Raw genomic sequence first — 17,886 nt, 5'->3', positions numbered from 1 at the left:
GTGTCTTTCAGCTTTTCCCGGTTAGGGGTCGCCACAGCGGAACTCCGGTCTGCTAATGATTGGCAGTTGATTTTTACATACCGGCTTTCCAGGCTTGATGCACAACCTTCAACGAAGGTACGCCCATTCACGCATGTCTCCATGCAGAAGACGCTCTAGCTGAGAATCGAACCGGACAGCGTCTTACTGTGAGGTGACAACGCTACCGCAGCACCACCACCGCGGGTTCTAAACCGATGTCAGTAAAAGTCAATAATTGCGCTTTTGTAGCCCCTGATTACCGCTACTTCAGATTCGCAAGCCTCTACTGAGACCCATTCGGAGTCCGGTATGCTGCGAGATGCTTCAGCTATGGAACCTGCGGATGTCTCTACCTTGGATGGGTCCGGAGCCGCTGTGCAGGCACCGGCATCTGAGGGTGTATTCAGGCCTACTGACTTGCATATTAAACCAACACCATCTTCTTCTTCAAGGCCTAAAACTCGATCCATGCCTAGAAAACCGATGCCCAGATTGCATGGTCAGGCCTCTATGCCTAAAAAACAAATTATAAGAATGGCTGAAGACCTTATTACTTTAATCAGGGGAAGCCATCCTTCTCCCTCTAAGAGACCTAGGACTGAATTTGCTTATGATTCTTCTGTTCAGGATTCTGAAATTTCTGTTTCTTCTGATGACCAGGATTTACCCTTATCTACCTGTGAGGATTCTGATGCAGAGGACTCTATTCCCTCTGCTTCCCCTCCAGAGGATCTCTCTTTTGGTGAAACTTTGCATACTCTTAGGGAGCATTTTCGCCGGAAAGCCAGGATTATTCTGATTCTAAAAAGAGGCTTAGGGATTTCTTACTCCTGCCTCAACACAGGCCTTTAGCTATCCCCACTGTACTGGACATTGTTTGATGCCTTTTCGGAATCTAGCTTGGCCCCAGCCGCCTTACCTCCTGCTCCCAGAAAACCAGATAGATATTACAGGGTTCCTGACTCTCACAAGTTCCTTTTTAAAAATCCTACTGCAGATCCTGAGACCATTTCAGAGGGACCCAAGGGCATTAAAGCTACTATTTCCAAAAATCCTACCCCCTCTGATAGAGATTCCAGGGCGCTGGATAGATGGGGTAAGAAGGTATGCACTTCTGCAACCTTGGCCATTAGGGCCTTAAACTGCCAGTTCCATATGTTAAAGTATCAGCAGCATATTATTGGATTGCTTAAACAGAAAATGATGTTGATTCCTGACTGTGCTGAAAATAAGGATTTACATGATTTAATGCATTCTGCTGAACAAGTTGGAAAGCATACTTTGCAATGTGGTTTTGCTTCACTAGAGGCATCTTGCAGGGCTGCTGTCACTGGGTCTGTACTTAGAAGGCATGCTTGGCTTAAGGAGCAATCTTTGCCAGATCATGTTAAAGCTAAATTGCTGGATGCTCCTTTAAACCAGGACCGCCTGTTTGGCAACAAAGCAAAAGAAGTACTCAAAAAGATGGAGGAAAAAGCCAAATCTATGCAAACTGTTAAAGATTTCCTGCAAGTACAGCCTGCAAGATTTAGTAGGCATTGGCCCTCTAAGAATTGGTCCTTTCCTGCCTCTTCCAGGCCTCCTCAGTCCAAACCCAGAACCAGCAGAACAACCCAGGCTTTAGTCCCAAGGTACGCACAGGACTAAGCAGTGGGGGCTCCCACTTCCAAAGCAGGGAGTAGTAAGACCCCCCCCTCCCATTGTAAACTATCTCAATGACTTAATTTTAAAACTTCCAAGCCCTTCTCAACTGACTCCTCCTTTAGGGAGAAAGATTGCCCTGCAGGCAAAAAACTGGGAACTCATTACCCAGGAAAATGGGTTTTAAATATAGCGTCCCAAAGATACAGACTCCACTTCCCCACTTTACCAACCCCAAATGGTTGGCCAGTTCTACCCCAAATCAGTGGGCAGAGGCTCAAAAGCAAGTTCTCGCCCTCTTAACTATAAGGGCTATTCAAACTGTCCCAGAAGAGGAAAGGGGACAAGGTTTCTACTCAAGAATTTTCCTAGTGCCCAGAAAAGACAACTCCCGGTGTCCTATCCTGGATCTTTCTATCCTAAACACCTTTTTGGTAATCCCAAAATTCAAGATGCTAACTCTTCACCAGTTGCTTCCTATGCTAGTCAAGGATGCCTGGTTGGCAACACTGGATTTAAAGGAAGCCTACCCGCACATCCCAATCATGGAATTTTGCAGAAGATACCTACGCTTCAAAGCAGGCTACATGCATTGTCAGTTCTCTGCACTGCCCTTTGTCTTATCTACTGCACCCAGGTTATTCAGAGTGCCTAGCTCCAGTCATTGCATTTTGCAGGCAAAGAAATATTCAAATGTACCCTTACCTGGACGATTGTATAATTCAGGCAGAAAGCCAGGACATACTTTGAATCATCTGGCGTTTGTACAAAAGGTGCTAATTTCTCTGGGGTACACCATAAACTAAAAGAAATCACATCTTGTACCCTGCCAACAAATTGTATTCCTGGGAGCAAACTTGAACACAACTTCCCAGATGGCTTTCCTCATGCCAGAGAAACAAATTTATGTGACAACTTACTTCAAACTAATTGCCACAAAGACCCTGCTATTTGCAAGACAAATACTGCAAGCCTTGGGGTTCATGGCCTCCTGCATTCTCTTAATTCCATATGCAAGACTGCATATGAAGAAACTACAGTGGTATCTAAAAAGCCTGTGGTGTCAACATTCTCAGGATCTAGAAGCAATGATTCCTATCATACCTTGCCTACAGTTAGAGTTCCTTTGGTGGGCAGAGGCCTGCCACCAAAACAAGGGACTGCCATTCACTCTACCCCCTGCTGCCCAAACCCTAACAACAGACCCATCAGACTATGCATGGGGGAATCACTCGACGGGGAAGTGCATTCAGGGCAAATGGAACCCAAGTCAAATGCACCTGCATATCAATCAAAAAGAAATGTTAGCTGTACAGAGTGCTCTGACAGCCTTCAAGGATCACATTCTTCCAGGACAATTAGTGGTAAAGACTGACAACACCACTGTTATGTGGTACATAGGCAGGGGGGAACCCACTCATAACCCCTCTGCAGACTAGCCATGGCTTTGTGAAACACAGCCTTGAGCTACCAAGTGCACCTATAGGCTCAATTCCTGTCAGGAAAGCTAAATACACTGGCAGACGAACTAAGAAGAAATCTCATGGACCCACAAAACTGAACCAAAGACATTCAACATGTTGATAAACAAATGGGGGAGCCCAGATATAGACCTGTTTGCCTCCCCCAAGAACTACCAATTGGACAAATTCTGCACAAGGACTCCCCACAAACAAGCTTGGAAAGTGGATGCCCTGTCCTTCACCTGGAAAAACCAATCAGTTTATGCCTTTCCTCCTCTGCCTCTCCTCCCCAAGGTACTACTAAAGATCAAACAGGACAAACCAAGGACGATACTGATTGCACCAGACTGGCCACGCCAACACTGGTGTACCCCCTCTTGTGCATTGTGTCACTGCTGGCTCCATGGCACCTGCACCAGACCCCTACCCTGCTGTCCCAGCAGGAGGGCCAGATTCTGCACCCTCAACTTCAAACCCTGAACCTGGCAGCCTGGCTAATTACCCGAGCCCTCCGTTACCATCCCTCAATAAACAAGTATTGGATGTCATTCTGGAGGCAAGGAGGCCTAGTAATAGAAAATCTTGTGCTGAAAAATGGAAAAGATTCTGTTCCTGGAACCAAGCTCAGGGGGTGGGAACAGCAGCACCCAATTTACTTCAGATTCTTCAATACTTAACTGAGATGCTTCACAAGGACCTTTCCTTTTCCTCCATCAAAATTCATGCCTCAGCCATTTCAGCTCATTGCAATACAGAACCACCCCTCTTCTCTCATCCACTGCTCAAGCAGTTCCTCAGAGGGGCCAAAAACTTAAGACCACCCAGAAGAGCCCCAACTACAGCCTGGGACCTTACCTTTGTATTGGAAAAACTCACTCTGCCTCCTTTTGAACCCGATGCAAGTGCAGAGTCTAAATTTCTTTCTTGGAAAACCTCCTTCCTTTTAGCCACCACTTCAGCAAGAGAGGGTGTCTGAATTACAGGCCCTTATGGCAGTGGAGCCTTTCATCATCTTTCGTGTGGACAGGGTGTCCTTCATGCCCAAGGTAGTATCCAGTGTAGCTCTTAATCACTCCATTCATTTGCCAACCTTCTTTTCTAATCCACAGAACAAAGGGGAATGTATACTGCACTCCATGGACATGCACAGACCACTTAGATATTACTTGTACAGGACTAAACCTCTCAGAAAATCTGAACAGCTACTGGTGGCATTTGCTGCAGGGGCAGAGGGGAAGCCCATTTCAAAGCAAAACATTTCTAAATGGATAGGCCATTGCATTCATTTCTGCTATAAACACCATGGAAAACCTATCCCACAGGGGATAAGACCACATTCTACTAGGGCTGCATCTACCTCTACAGCCTTTCTCAGAGGTGACCCTACCAGGGACATCCTAGAAGCTGCTACCTGGAGTTCTGTACATATTTTCACCAAGCATTACCATTTGCCAATTTTCTCTAAATCCAGAGCTGGTTTTGACACTGCAGTCTTGCAAGACCTTATAGCTGGTCCTAATGCTATCTAAATTCCTCCTCCCATCCTTAGCTTTGGGAATCTACCCAAATGTGATGACTGCAACAGTGAATACACTCGAACATCTACATTTATGGTAAGTGTACACAATTATACTTTCTTACTCATGGCTAAATCTTCGTGCAAAGATGTTAATGCCTTTAACCATAAGTTAGATACTCCATCTGGTTTATCTGTGTATCTTCTAAGTTTTTCTGCCTTTGCTGATATTTTAAGTTTATTATTTGTGATGGTGCATGATAAATCTTGATCCGTTATAATACTGTGCATTGCTTTTATCCCGTCTATCTTTCAGTATTTTTGTTGATTTGTTCCCTGTTCTATACTCTTCTAACAGTGACACTTGTCTTAATTGCTTTATAGTTTTCTCTATTCAGTACTTCTGTGATGGTATTCGATTTCTCCCCTTCCTTTCCCTCACTATCCTGTGTTTTTGTGGTATAATTTTATCTGTTATTAATTTAGCTGCACAGTAATATATCCTGTTTACTTCTGTTATATTGCATGGATCTTTATGCACAGTCCTAATTACTGTGTTCATTTTTTTTTACCAAACTTCTGACTTTTTGGGTTTTATTGACCTTCTGCAGTCTATTTCTTTCAATTGATCTTAATATGTCTATATTAAATCAGAAACTTTTCTTTTAGCTCATTTTCTTCTAAACTGAGGGCACATTTTTGTTCTGCATTTCCTGCGGGCATTCTATAGAAAGTTCTATAGCATCTTCCTGTGGCACATTCCTTTCCATTTCATCCTACGTCATCCGTTGCTCTGTCATGTGGGAACTCACTGGCCTATCACTCCTCAACATTGACTGTGTCAGAGTTGCCACAGTTTCCTGTTCCTTCCTTTGCTGTCCAGCTTCAAGTGAATGTTTATACTGGTGTCCTGTGAAGGGCTCCAAAATATCTTCATGTAGCAACTGACCAGTTGCCTCCCATTCCACTGGTTTCTCCTTAATTTTGATGTCTGTTGCTCTGTCCTGCTGTTGTGCTTTTTGAGTTTGATTTTCTACACTGAATCCTTCAGTTAGCAGGTACTTCATAACCTCAGTTTCTATTTCTTTAACTTCTCCATTACTAATCTTCTACTTTGCATAAATATTACACCATATTAAAGCTCTCCTTCTTTCCAAAGTTCATATTTCTCCTGACCTTCCTGTTTCTCTCTACTTCGGGGACTCGTCCTATCATGCTGTGATTTAACCTGTTAGACCTTCTATACCAAATCCTTCACTTTGCAGGTATTCCGTAATTCAGCTGCTATTTTTTTTTTAACTTCTGCTTTACTAATCCTTTCTACATTCCCTCTTTGTGATATTTTCTTTATTGTGAAGGTTTCCATATCTGGATGCCTTTGTCTGTATTTCCTTTGGAATATCTTTGGGGGGGTTGACTTTTTTGTATTGATTAATTTTGCTTTCAGTTTTGCATAAATATTGCACCATATCAAATCTCTTTCTTTCCTATGTCCATATTTATTTTTTATACTGGATACAATGGATACAATTTTATCCCATTTTTCAAATGTTTTCACTCCCAACCTTGTATTTCTCTTACAGCACAATATCTGTATCAATGTTGTAAATACTTTCCAGTCATAAACATTTTGAATAATGTCCAGAAATCTTCATTTTTCTTACAATCTAAATGACAACATTGTGATGTCCCTCTAGTGTTACAACTACTACACATTCTTTTTCTATCATTTTATATTTCATGGTCCTTTTTACTGGCAGTTTTTGAAGTAGTAAACTTCACAGAAAATCACTGGCTTCAAAAAAAGATTAAAGCTTTTCCTGCCTTTTCCTTATTGCTTTCTTTTATTCACCCCCTTTTCCACATGATCAGTATAATCGTTTGCTTTCATAAATGTTATACTATTTTTCCTCTACTTTCCACTTTTACATTTACACTTCATTTATATCACATTTCTACATCATTATTTTGCTTTCATATGCCCTCTCTTCCAACCCTTTTATTTCTGTTTTCCTGTTTTTACCCCTCACCCATCCACATACCTTTGTATTTTTCAAATACATTTCGTAGTATTATCTTTTTTAACAAGTCTATGTTTAGCCGTCAAACAGAATTACATCGTAAATGCCATTCACCAAAATCCCCTAATGTGGAGGCTGTAAATATACATATTCAATATTTTCATGCCCTTTTATTATTAAATATATTTAAAATGTGTACTGTCGCTAGTCCTTTTAGAAAGTATGTAACCTTTGAGAGTGCTTGTATTTGGCGACACTAGCTGTCTTGGTCAGCTACTTCAATTTGTATTAATATTACACAGTATAATTGGACACCCTTTAAGGTGCTTAGAGCAGCTGATTGTGGAGTGTCTGGTGGCAGTGATAACTACCTTATACTCTGAGTAGGAGGAGGTACAGCAGGTAAATCTGTGTCGGTCTTTCCCAGGTGTGTGTGTGTGTGTGTGTGTGTGTGTGTGTGTGTGTGAGAAATCAAATCTCAGTGTGTGTCAGCTACTTGGAGCAGGGACATGGAGCATTGCTTTCACAGAGAGGGTCCTGGAGGACTTGGCTTGGACACTTCACTGAGGCTTAACCCTGTAGTTGAGCCAATGGAGAGTCTTATTGGGGACCTGGAAGGAGACAGATATAAAGAAATACAGACCCTGGGCTAACTGTGTTCCCTGTGTGCTATTAAGGGAAATTGTGCTTGATGCAGAGAGGTCTGCATCTAGAAATATCCAGTGTATCCATTTGCATTCCAAATGAATGTCCCTGTCCAGTGCCAGTGGTGAGGATTCAGACTCCTTGATTACTGGCCCAGTGAGGGGACATCACACACCCCTATTGCATTCTTTTTTTGTTACATATCTTGTACATACCTTTGAAGTATGTCCATAATTTCATCTTAATATTTTAGCTGTCCTTTTTCTTCCCTCGTTACATTAATTTCTGTCATATATCAGTTTCTTATCTAAGAATGGGGACATAACTTTTCTCCCTTTCAGGTAGTACTTTAGTCTAAATATCGTGCTTTCCATTTTTTAATTATTTTTATAGTTTCTTTTATGTAATTTCTTTTCTTCAAGACTTCCCCTGCCCCATTCTGTACAATTCTTTGTCAAATTTCTTTTTGTTTATACATATTTTTTTCCTTCTTCTATTGATAACACTCTCATTTTAAGTATATTTTAAAATGTTTCTTTATGTTCCATCCACCACTGCCATAAACTGGCTCATTGTTATATGAGCTTCCCACACCTGTCCACTTTCTTTAAGGCATTCTATTCCTGCCAGTCTTTTTAACCCTTTCCCTTCTTTTATTATGTTTTCATTCTCTCCTATTATTGCCCGTACAGCCCTGTGTGCTGATAACTTTGCTTCTCTAATTCCGTCTTTTATTTCTTTCATGTTCTCTGTAAACAATATTTAATCAGTATCTGTTTTAATTAACTATTTTTAACCTATCATTATTTATAACTTCTCTTAACATTTTAACATCTTATTTTTTCGTTCTCGTTTCTTAATTTACAATTAGTCTATCACCATAATAGACATATTTACTATCACATAATTTTGAATTTACTCAAAACTTTTTTCTTTCATTTATATTTATATATGCATACATTACATTATATACATATATACATTGCTACTAACATTTGCTCCTTTCTTACATCACACATTAAACTCTCCCTACCACCAGCACCATTATATCTAATATTTTAATCTCTTCATTTTTAATAATACTGAATACTTGAACCTGTAGCACTCCGTATAGCCTGCACCCCTTTTCTTTTCCATATCATCTTAGATTCCACCCTTTTCCTTTTATCTGTACATCTTATTTCAAGTAATTAAATTATCTCTGTATCTGATTTTTCACACTATTCGAGTGCCATCATTATTCTAACATCACTTTTCATGCTATTAAAATTCAGTGGTACTATACCTATACCCTTTCCCTATTTCATCTTTTTTTAGTTCACCTTTAGGCCTCTTTTTTCTCTTTCTAACCCTTCACCCAGTAGAGCTTTCCACCTTTTTTCCGACTCTGAGCTCCCATCTCCATTTTTTTCCTCTTCCTCTATTTCTAATACCCCAAACTTGTTTTCACCTCTAAGTGTTTCTTTTTCATGTAGTGTACCTTTTTTTTGTATTTTGAACTTGTAGGTCCTCAATCTGTTCCCACCCTTTCATCATTCTGTTCTACCCTTTCCTTTCATAAGACTTGTTCTTCCCCTTCATTTTCCTCATATTGTCTGTCTTCATTAATCAGTGGACTATCAAGCCAAAGATGCTCCTCACTTCCACTTTCTCTACAACATAGCTTACTGTTAATTCTCGAATGTCCAAGCTGTCCACACCTTCTTTTTATACACCCTTGGTTTAAATGTAATTTGTTCCCACAAGGAAAAAAACATGCTTTTGACTGCCCCCCCCCCATGTATTACTGTCACATTAGGCACGTGCTGCAACTTGTCTGCTTTTAACCTTTTGTACATAAACTTCCCATTTTCCAGTTTTTACTTTTCTGTCATCCGCACCTTTTGTAATATCATGCACATCCTGACATAAGCTTAGAGTAAAGAATTTTAATTAATTTTCTTTTATCTCACTTCTACATTGTAACAACAGTTTTATTTTTAACTGTACATTTAAATTTTAATAAATGTAGACCTTCCAAGAAAATATATAACTTCACATTCATTAGCAAATTTTCCTGCTAATGCAAATGTTTCAAATTAGTTCACAGAAAGTTTCAATTCCTATGTGTATTAATAACCTAATGTCAGACAGACTAAATCGTAAGGGCATAACAACATTGTTAGAAAACACAGTACCTGTTTAATTGCAGTTCATACATGTTGTCACCCTTACTACAGATTTTTTCCTTCAATTCTCAACAGTTCTGGTCTGTCTTTGTACCTGCACATCAATTTCTTCCTACATTCTTTCTCTGGAACCTGCTACTGGAAAAATTGCTGTCAGTGTCTCCCTGTTTAGCACACTGTGATCCATCTTTCTCCAGCCCAACACACGCAGCATGTCCATAGAACCAGTTACTGCACTGGTCAGATGTGTCCCCCTTTGTATTTGTACTGTTTACAGCATCCTTCTCTATTTTCTGTCATCTCCTCACTGAAAAATATTTTGTCCATTACCGCAATCCACTGCATGCACCTCCAATTCTTCTGGTTCTCCTTCATCTGTTATTTTGTGTAAAACAGAATGACCCAGATCCCCTGATGCCAGTGATATTCACTGCGAAAACCTCTTTTTCCTTCTGAATTACAGGCTCCATTTTCTCCTCCTCCATCTCATGTCCACTCATAGCCTCCATCTTAGATTCATTAACTGGTAATTGCCCTATGGTGTCACCTACTGATCACCTCACAGAGAGTCCTCCAAAGAGTAGCGGTTCATTATTTATGCCAAATTATATACACTATTTATATTCTATACAATATATACATTACTTACAATTGCTTACATCTATTTCATCATCGTGTAACATCATATAATTCGTTTACTTCACCCACTCTTTATTCCACAACAAAAAACTATCTTTTTCAAAATTTCAGCCAGTATCCATTTTCCATTACACTTTATCTCATTTAATGTTTCATTCCATATGACCCACAAAACATAAAATAACTTATCTTTCACTTCTTTTGGTTTCTTATAACCATAATATCCATCCTGTATCATATTCATGTTTAAATCTTTCACAATTTTTGAATCTTTTAATACATTAGTTTCATATAATTGTTCCCACAATTCTTACACTGTTATGCAATTCAGAAAAACATGTTCCATCATTTGTTTCTCCAGAATAGTTACATACCCTCTCCTGAACCTTTTTATAAGGCATATTTGCTTTAGCAGGCAGTTTACTTGTCATTAACCTCCGCATAAAATCTTTACATTCATACATTTTTGCTCCACTTTATTTTAATTGCCTTTCTTTTCTCATTATCCAGTGTTTTCCAAGTATAACTATAGTAACATTCCCTCATTACATTTTCATACCAGTCTTTTCTGTTCTTTTGTACATTTTCTGTTTTTAATTTCCATAATAATGTCTTGTTTTCATATTCTTTAATCTTGCTGTTAACATTGTTGTTTCATCTATTTCCACATCTTAGACTTTCCCATACATATTTATACTTATTTTTCAATATAGCACTTATACTTTTATTTTCTTCTTTTATTCTCTATAGTGCTTTATGTAGATTCTGCAAAGCTGCATGAACTCTCAGATTTATTAATCCTAATCTTTTTTCTTCTTGCTTCACATACAGGACTTCTCTGCTCACAGGATTTAATCTTATCCCCCATATAAATGAAAATAAAATCCGTAGCAATTCTTTTTCATACTTAAGTGGAATCATGTAATAGGCAGTCTTGCCTATCAAAATAGAGTTCATTAAATATACCTTTTTATATGATAATCTATATGAGCTCCAAAACATACATATTTCTTTGTTTTTGCATCAATCTTTTCCATTGTATTTCCTCCGTTATATTAAGCCGAGATGTTATTCCTAGAATATCTACTTCTTCGCTATTAAAATAAATGTCTTTTAATTCACCTAAAAAAAATTTACTGCTTAGACCAATCATACTCAAATACTTACTTAATTTCCTAATTTCATGTTCCAGCCATCTCTTATTCTTAGTGATTAACACCATATCATCTTGCATAAGTAAGAATAACTAGAACATATATTCTATTATTCTATACCTTGCAACTTCCAACTCTCTATTGCTGTTGCAATCACATTCATAGCTAATGCAAATAACATGCTACTTGCAGGGCAACCTTGTTTTATTCAACATTCTATTTTTATTTCTTTACTTAATCATCCATTTAAAATATTTTTATAATGTTTTCATATGTTGATCTTGTAACTTTATTTTGTCACTTATAATATTTTAATATACTCCACAGTTTCTCATATTGTATTTTATCAAACGCTTTATTCATGTCTCCAACTAATATTTTGGTTTCCACTTTATTTATAATATCTATTAACTCTCTTAATATCCACAGTAAATCATGACTTCCTTTCCTTTTTTTCCAAAAATCGTAAGCTCCATCAACCTAGCCACATCCTTCCCTAACCTTTTCCCTATTATTTTCATGAAGAATTTATAATCCGTATTATTTCATACTGTTGGTCTCCAATTCCTAATATCTTCCTTTTCTTCCATATGAATTTCATGACCCCATGCATATTTCCTTGTTATCCCTTTTTCTAACCATTTATTCAGTGCTTCTGCAAAATATTCCTTTTGCCATTCTTTCATATTATAATACAGATGGTATTCCATTCCATCTCTTCCTGTAGCTTTCTCCATATCTATATCTTTCAATATTTTGCCAACTTTTCCTATACTTCTATTTTTTCCATAATCTCATTTTCTTCTTTGCTTCATTTTCTTACCTCTCATATTTGCCTCTCTTTAGTCTCTGTCTTCTTGAATGTATTTTTAAGCATTCTTCTATTCCTTCAGATATTTTTCTTGTGTATTTACTTTTTCTCCTTCATTGTTTTCTGGTTTTCTTATTAGTCATTTCTCTCACCATTTTACTCAAATATAGAGCCACTTCCTTTTTTCCTTGTAAAAAGTATATTTGCCGATATAATGTTTTCTTTATCATTTCTTGATTCATCTCATACAGCTCCTTCTTTCCATAAAAATTATTTCTTATACGTCTCTAAATACTGTCGTACTTGGCCTATATTTCTTCTTTCATTCTTTTTATCTAACACGTTAAAAAGCACTTTTATATTTCCCTTAAAACTTAATCACCCATCAGTCCATTTTTCATAAAATAATCTCATTTCTACATGATCTTCCCGTAATCTATCCATTTCATTTCTTTACTCTTCAGCTAAATCTTCATTTAATCTTTTAATAGCTTTACCTATCCTTACATATACTACTATTTCTTTTACTATTGCCCATATAGCCAAATGATCTGAGAAATCTGTTTCCTCTGTTCCTTTTTCTATATTTTTTAAAGTATCAGATATTATAAAATCAATCTGTTTTTATCTCCTTTCCAAGTCCAATGTACACTGTCCCATATACAGTTTTCCGCTTTTGAATATTTCATATTCACATCATTCCCTTCTTTTTTCCTTTTCCTTAAATCAGAATTAAAATCTCCTACTATGTACATATTCACTGCTACATAATTTAGGATTTTGTTAAACATTTCTTCTCTTCCCTTTTTCGTGATGTATGAATGTATTGCAATGATTCTCTACATATCTGTTTTATATCTTATATCCATCACTGTTATTCTACCCAACTCAAGTAAGATATAGTCTAAAATTTTAACCATTTCAGTACATAGCACAGTAATTCCTGAACATGTAATCTTTCCCCATGTTCCATACAATATTCCCAGGCCATAAATTTTCCGTCAAAATTCTAGTATCTTCTGAAATTATTACATGCATGTCGAGTAGCATACACCATTCTACAACACTTAGGTTTCTTTCAACATTTTTATGCTGTTAACATTTATTGATAAAACCTTCAGATTCTTCTAATTTTATTATTTCCCATCTTAACTGTTATTTTTTATTTTCTTTAATCACACTTTTAACGTTTCTCTTCCTCTCACCCTCCTCCCTATTGAACTTTTTTTTACTTACTGTTTTCCAACTGCTATCTTCCTCTTCACTTGTTTCTAGCAGTGATAGTTCTTCATATTTTTATTTTCTTTATCATCCTGTTTTTATCTTCTTTTTGCACAATATCCTGCATTTCATACTCATTTTTTAGATTATTTTTTGTATCATGCACATGTTCTTGCCTCTGTTCTTTTTGTTCAGCATGCAAAGGTTCATCAGTTTGAATCATGTCCCATTTTCCTACAGTTTTTACACTTCAAATCACATTTCTTTGCTTTCTCTCACTTCCTCACAAACAAAACATCTTCTTTTATCACAATTGCTTATTAAATGATCATTTGTTCCATAAAAAAGCAAGTTTTCAGCTGTCCATTATATATTACATATCCTCCATTTCCCTCCACATTTATTACACTTGGGATATGCACAATATTGTCATTTTCCATCCTCAGAATTATCCCACAATCTCATCCCCCAGTCCATAGCCCTCTTTCATCATATACTTTAGTAATGTCCAACACATCTTTAGAAATCATTCTTAAAATAGTCTTTTAATGCTTCCTTATCTGCTTCAGTTTGAAATTGTATAGCAGTCCTTTTTTTGTTGCTCTGTGAAAAGTTTGTACCACATAACAATTCCACAGACTACATTCTTCCTTTTTTCAAATCTTTCTAAAAAAAAAAAAAACATTCCATGTATTGTCCAGTCTCCAATATATTATCACAGTAAGTCTATTGATATGAATGAAAGCTCTTACCTCATTAGGTAATGCTGTGTTCAATACCTTGTATCTTTCTAGTTCTTTTTCTTTTTTACTGTTTCTTCTTTCGGCTGCTCCTGTTAGGGGTTACCATAGCAGATCAACTGTTTCCATTTCTTCCTGTCCTCTGCATCTTGCTCTGTCACACCAACCACCTGCATGTCCTCTCTCACCACATCCATAAACCTTATCTTAGGCCTCCCTCTTTTCCTGTTACCGGGCAGCTTCATCCTTAGCATCTTTTTCCCAATATACTCTGCACATGTCCAAACCAAGGTAATCTTGCTTTGTCTCCAAACCTCCCAACCTGGGCTGACCCTCTAATATACTTATTCCTAATCCTGTCCATCCTCGTCACACCCAGTGCAAATCTTAACATCTTCAACTCTGCCACGTCAAGCTCTGACTCCTGCCTTTTTGTCAGTGCCACTGTCTCCAACCCATATAACATAGCTGGTCTCACTACCCTCTTGTAGACCTTCCCTTTCACTCTTACAGGTACTCGTCTGTCACAAATCACTCCTGACACACTTCTCCACCCACTCCATCCTGCCTGTACTCGCTTCTTCACCTCTCTTCCACACTCACCATTACTCTGAACTGTTGATCCCAAGTACTTAAACTCATCCACCTTCGCCACCTCTACTCCCTGCATCCTCACCATTCCTCTATCCTTACTCTCATTCACACACATATATTCTGTCTTAGTCCTGCTGACCTTCATTCCTCTTCTCTCTAGAGCATATCTCCACCTCTCCAGGGTCTCCTCCACCTGTTCCCTACTCTCACTACAGATCACAATGTCATCTGCAAACATCATAGTCCACGGGGACTCCTGTCTGATCTCGTCTGTCAACCTGTCTGTCACCATTACAAATAAGAAAGGGCTCAGAGCTGATCCTTGATGTAATCCCACCTCCATCTTAAATGCATCCGTCATTCCCACCGCAGACCTCACCGCTGTCACACTACCCTTGTACATATCCTGTACCACTCTTAAATACTTCTCTGACACTCCCGACTTCCTCATACAATACCACAACTCCTCTCTAGGCACCCTGTCATGTGCTTTCTCTAAATCCACAAAGACACAATGCAACTCTTTCTGACCTTCTCTCTACTTCTCCATCAACACTCTCAGAGCAAACATTGCATCTGTAGTGCTCTTTCCTGGCATGAAACCATACTGCTGATCACTAATCATCACTTCCCTTCTTAACCTAGCTTCCACTACTCTTTCCCATAACTTAATGCTGTGACTGATCAGTTTAATCCCTCTGTAGTTACTACAACTCTGCACATCACCCTTATTCTTAAAAATCGGTACCAAAACACTTTTTCTCCATTCCTCAGGCATCCTCTCACTTTCCAAGATTTCATTAAGCAATCTAGTTAAAAACTCCATTGCCATGTCACCTAAACACCTCCATGCTTCCACAGGTATGTCATCTGGATCAACAGCCTTTTCGTTCTTCATCCTCTTCATAGCTATCCTTACTTCCTTTTTTTTTTTTTACTGCTAACACACTGCTTTTTCTTTGGGACCTCTCTTCCTCCTCCTTGCTTTTTGCCTTCTTTCACCATTGATGCATTCGACTTTTTCTTCTACAAGTTCTCTCACCTCTTCTTTCTGAATCCTGTCCATAACATCCCCATGATGCCACTGCTTCACTCTCCGTTCGCTGTGTATTACCATTTCTTTTAAATAATTATCCCGCAACCCTCCCGATTAGAGAGTTATAACTACACACACCAACCTAGACCCAGAGAACAGATCTTTTTGGGACAAGTACTCGGAATCTTACAAAGGTTCAATAACCTTCATTCCACCATCCTCCTTCACTTCAGCTACCTCCTCCTTCCTCAGTAATTCAACTGATCCTTCACCTTCGGTGCCACTCTGCAAACCACCATTTTCCGACTCTGTTTCCTTCTGCAAACTGTCCTCCTCTTGCCACTCGCCAGCACAAACACTCGCTGCCTCCATCTTCTTTTCAGTTTCTTCAAGCCGCCTTCATGCCCGGAATGGAAACTGGAAATGTAGCTACAAAACAGCATCTCCTTGCTGTCCGAAAGTAGTAGGGGAAGTAAAAATAAACTGCCCAGTTAATCAGTGTTACGCTCTTATCTTTCCTCTTGTTCTGTTTTAATTCATATTGTCAGTCTGTTTGCCTTTGTCACATCAAATGACTGTTTAGAATGGACCCACTCCCTGTTATTTTCTGCTCTGTTCATTTTAGTAAACTTGCTTACAGTTTATCAGACTTGGTGTGTTTTCTGAGGTTGTACATCTTTACTTGGCGGACATTTACTTTTTTTCATATTCCCCACTGCATAAAATATTTTCCACTAGTTGCAACCCTCAGCCCTGCTTGTGAGGAGGCACTGGGAGTTCAAGTAATTTTCTGTGAAAGCTACTACCTGACAGGTTAAGGCAAGGGTTGAGAAGGTAGATAAGCTGAGTGCATTTTGTGCATGCATGGCATGTACCGCTGCATGTATATTTCATTACTGATCTTCCAGCTACTACCTGACAGGTTAAGGCAAGGGTTGAGAAGGTAGATAAGCTGAGTGCATTTTGTGCATGTATGGCATGTACCACTGCATGTATATTTCTTTACTGATCTTCCAGCTACTACCTGACAGGTTAAGGCAAGGGTTGAGAAGGTAGATAAGCTGAGTGCATTTTGTGCATGTATGGCATGTACCGCTGCATGTGTATTTCTTTACTGATCTTCCAGCTACTACCTGACAGGTTAAGGCAAGGGTTGAGAAGGTAGATAAGCTGAGTGCATTTTGTGCATGTATGGCATGCACCGCTGCATGTATATTTCTTTACCGATCTTCCTAACCCCCAGCTTCTTTTACTTTTTTCTGAACTACAGTTTTATTTTGTTTCTACATTGTACTATGCGGAGCTTTTCCATTCTGCTGCATGAAGTAACACAGTATTGTTCTCTACATTTGCAGCACGTAGACGAGATGTTCACCTAACAAAAGAACAAGAGAGCCGCCTGCCATCACACTGGCTGAAGAGTAAAGGAGCCCATACCACTATGACCGATGCTCTATGGAGACTTCGAGATTTAATGTTGCGGGACACACTCAACATTCGTCACGCTTACAATATTGAAAGTGTTTGATCACAAACATTTACTGATTTAATTGGTGTACATGCTGAAGTTTGTGTGTTTTAGGAACTTGGTTAATTTCAAATGGTCATTTTTAACGTGTCTGTGTATTATAATGTCCCTTTTTAAAGTAAACTTTTTAATAAGTGTTTGTGTCTCACTTCATTTGTTGCAAGTATTGAATAGAGATATTTTGATTTTCATTGAAGACTGTCTTGCTGTATTCCCTGTTTTGCTTTACATTATCCTTTCATTGTGTAGTATCTACCTACTGTAAATATTCATATCACACCTCAGCTGAACATAAACTTGACAGGTAAAGACATTAATTTACTGGTAGAAAAAGACAAGTTACTAGTTTAACAGTTTATAAGTGAGTGTCTTCCTTATGTTAGCGTAGGAAAATTTGTTAGTTGCTTATCTCCAGTTCACACAACTTTATTGTACATTGGTGGAGTAAAGTATTCATAGAAACCTGTTAGTGTAAGATTAGTTTAATTTAGTAACACAGTGATAAGGGCAGGGACAACACCTTGTGTATTTGGTATAGGGAGTTATCTACAAAAGAAAGAGTAAGTGAATCTGGGAGAAGCAGTACTAAGACTATTAAGTGGCAAGACATGTCTGATGGAGTGAATTTATATTTTTAAACACCTTTATTAAATTATTACTTAAGACATGGGCAGTCATACATTTACAG

At 38.3% G+C, this 17,886-nt stretch overlaps 1 protein-coding gene across 13 annotated transcripts in view; it reads left to right on the top strand.

Annotated features, from left to right (window-relative positions):
• The window catches only part of PBRM1 (polybromo 1), a 2,726,611-nt gene extending 2,709,276 nt beyond the window's left edge, over positions 1–17,335 (top strand). For all 13 annotated transcript variants that reach the window (XM_044078866.1, XM_044078877.1, XM_044078870.1 and 10 more), the window contains one exon: positions 17,026–17,335. In XM_044078866.1, the coding sequence (XP_043934801.1) occupies positions 17,026–17,198 (173 nt within the window). In that variant the 3' untranslated portion in view covers positions 17,199–17,335. The remainder of the gene's footprint in view (positions 1–17,025) is intronic.
• Positions 17,336–17,886: the final 551 nt, after the last annotated feature.

Source organism: Protopterus annectens, chromosome 7.part1 (genome assembly GCF_019279795.1).
Source record: "Protopterus annectens isolate FY-2018-M chromosome 7.part1, PAN1.0, whole genome shotgun sequence".
NCBI classification, from domain to species: Eukaryota; Metazoa; Chordata; order Ceratodontiformes; family Protopteridae; genus Protopterus; species Protopterus annectens.
Note: the sequence above shows the minus strand (reverse complement) of the source record. Positions and strands in the feature narration are given on the sequence as shown.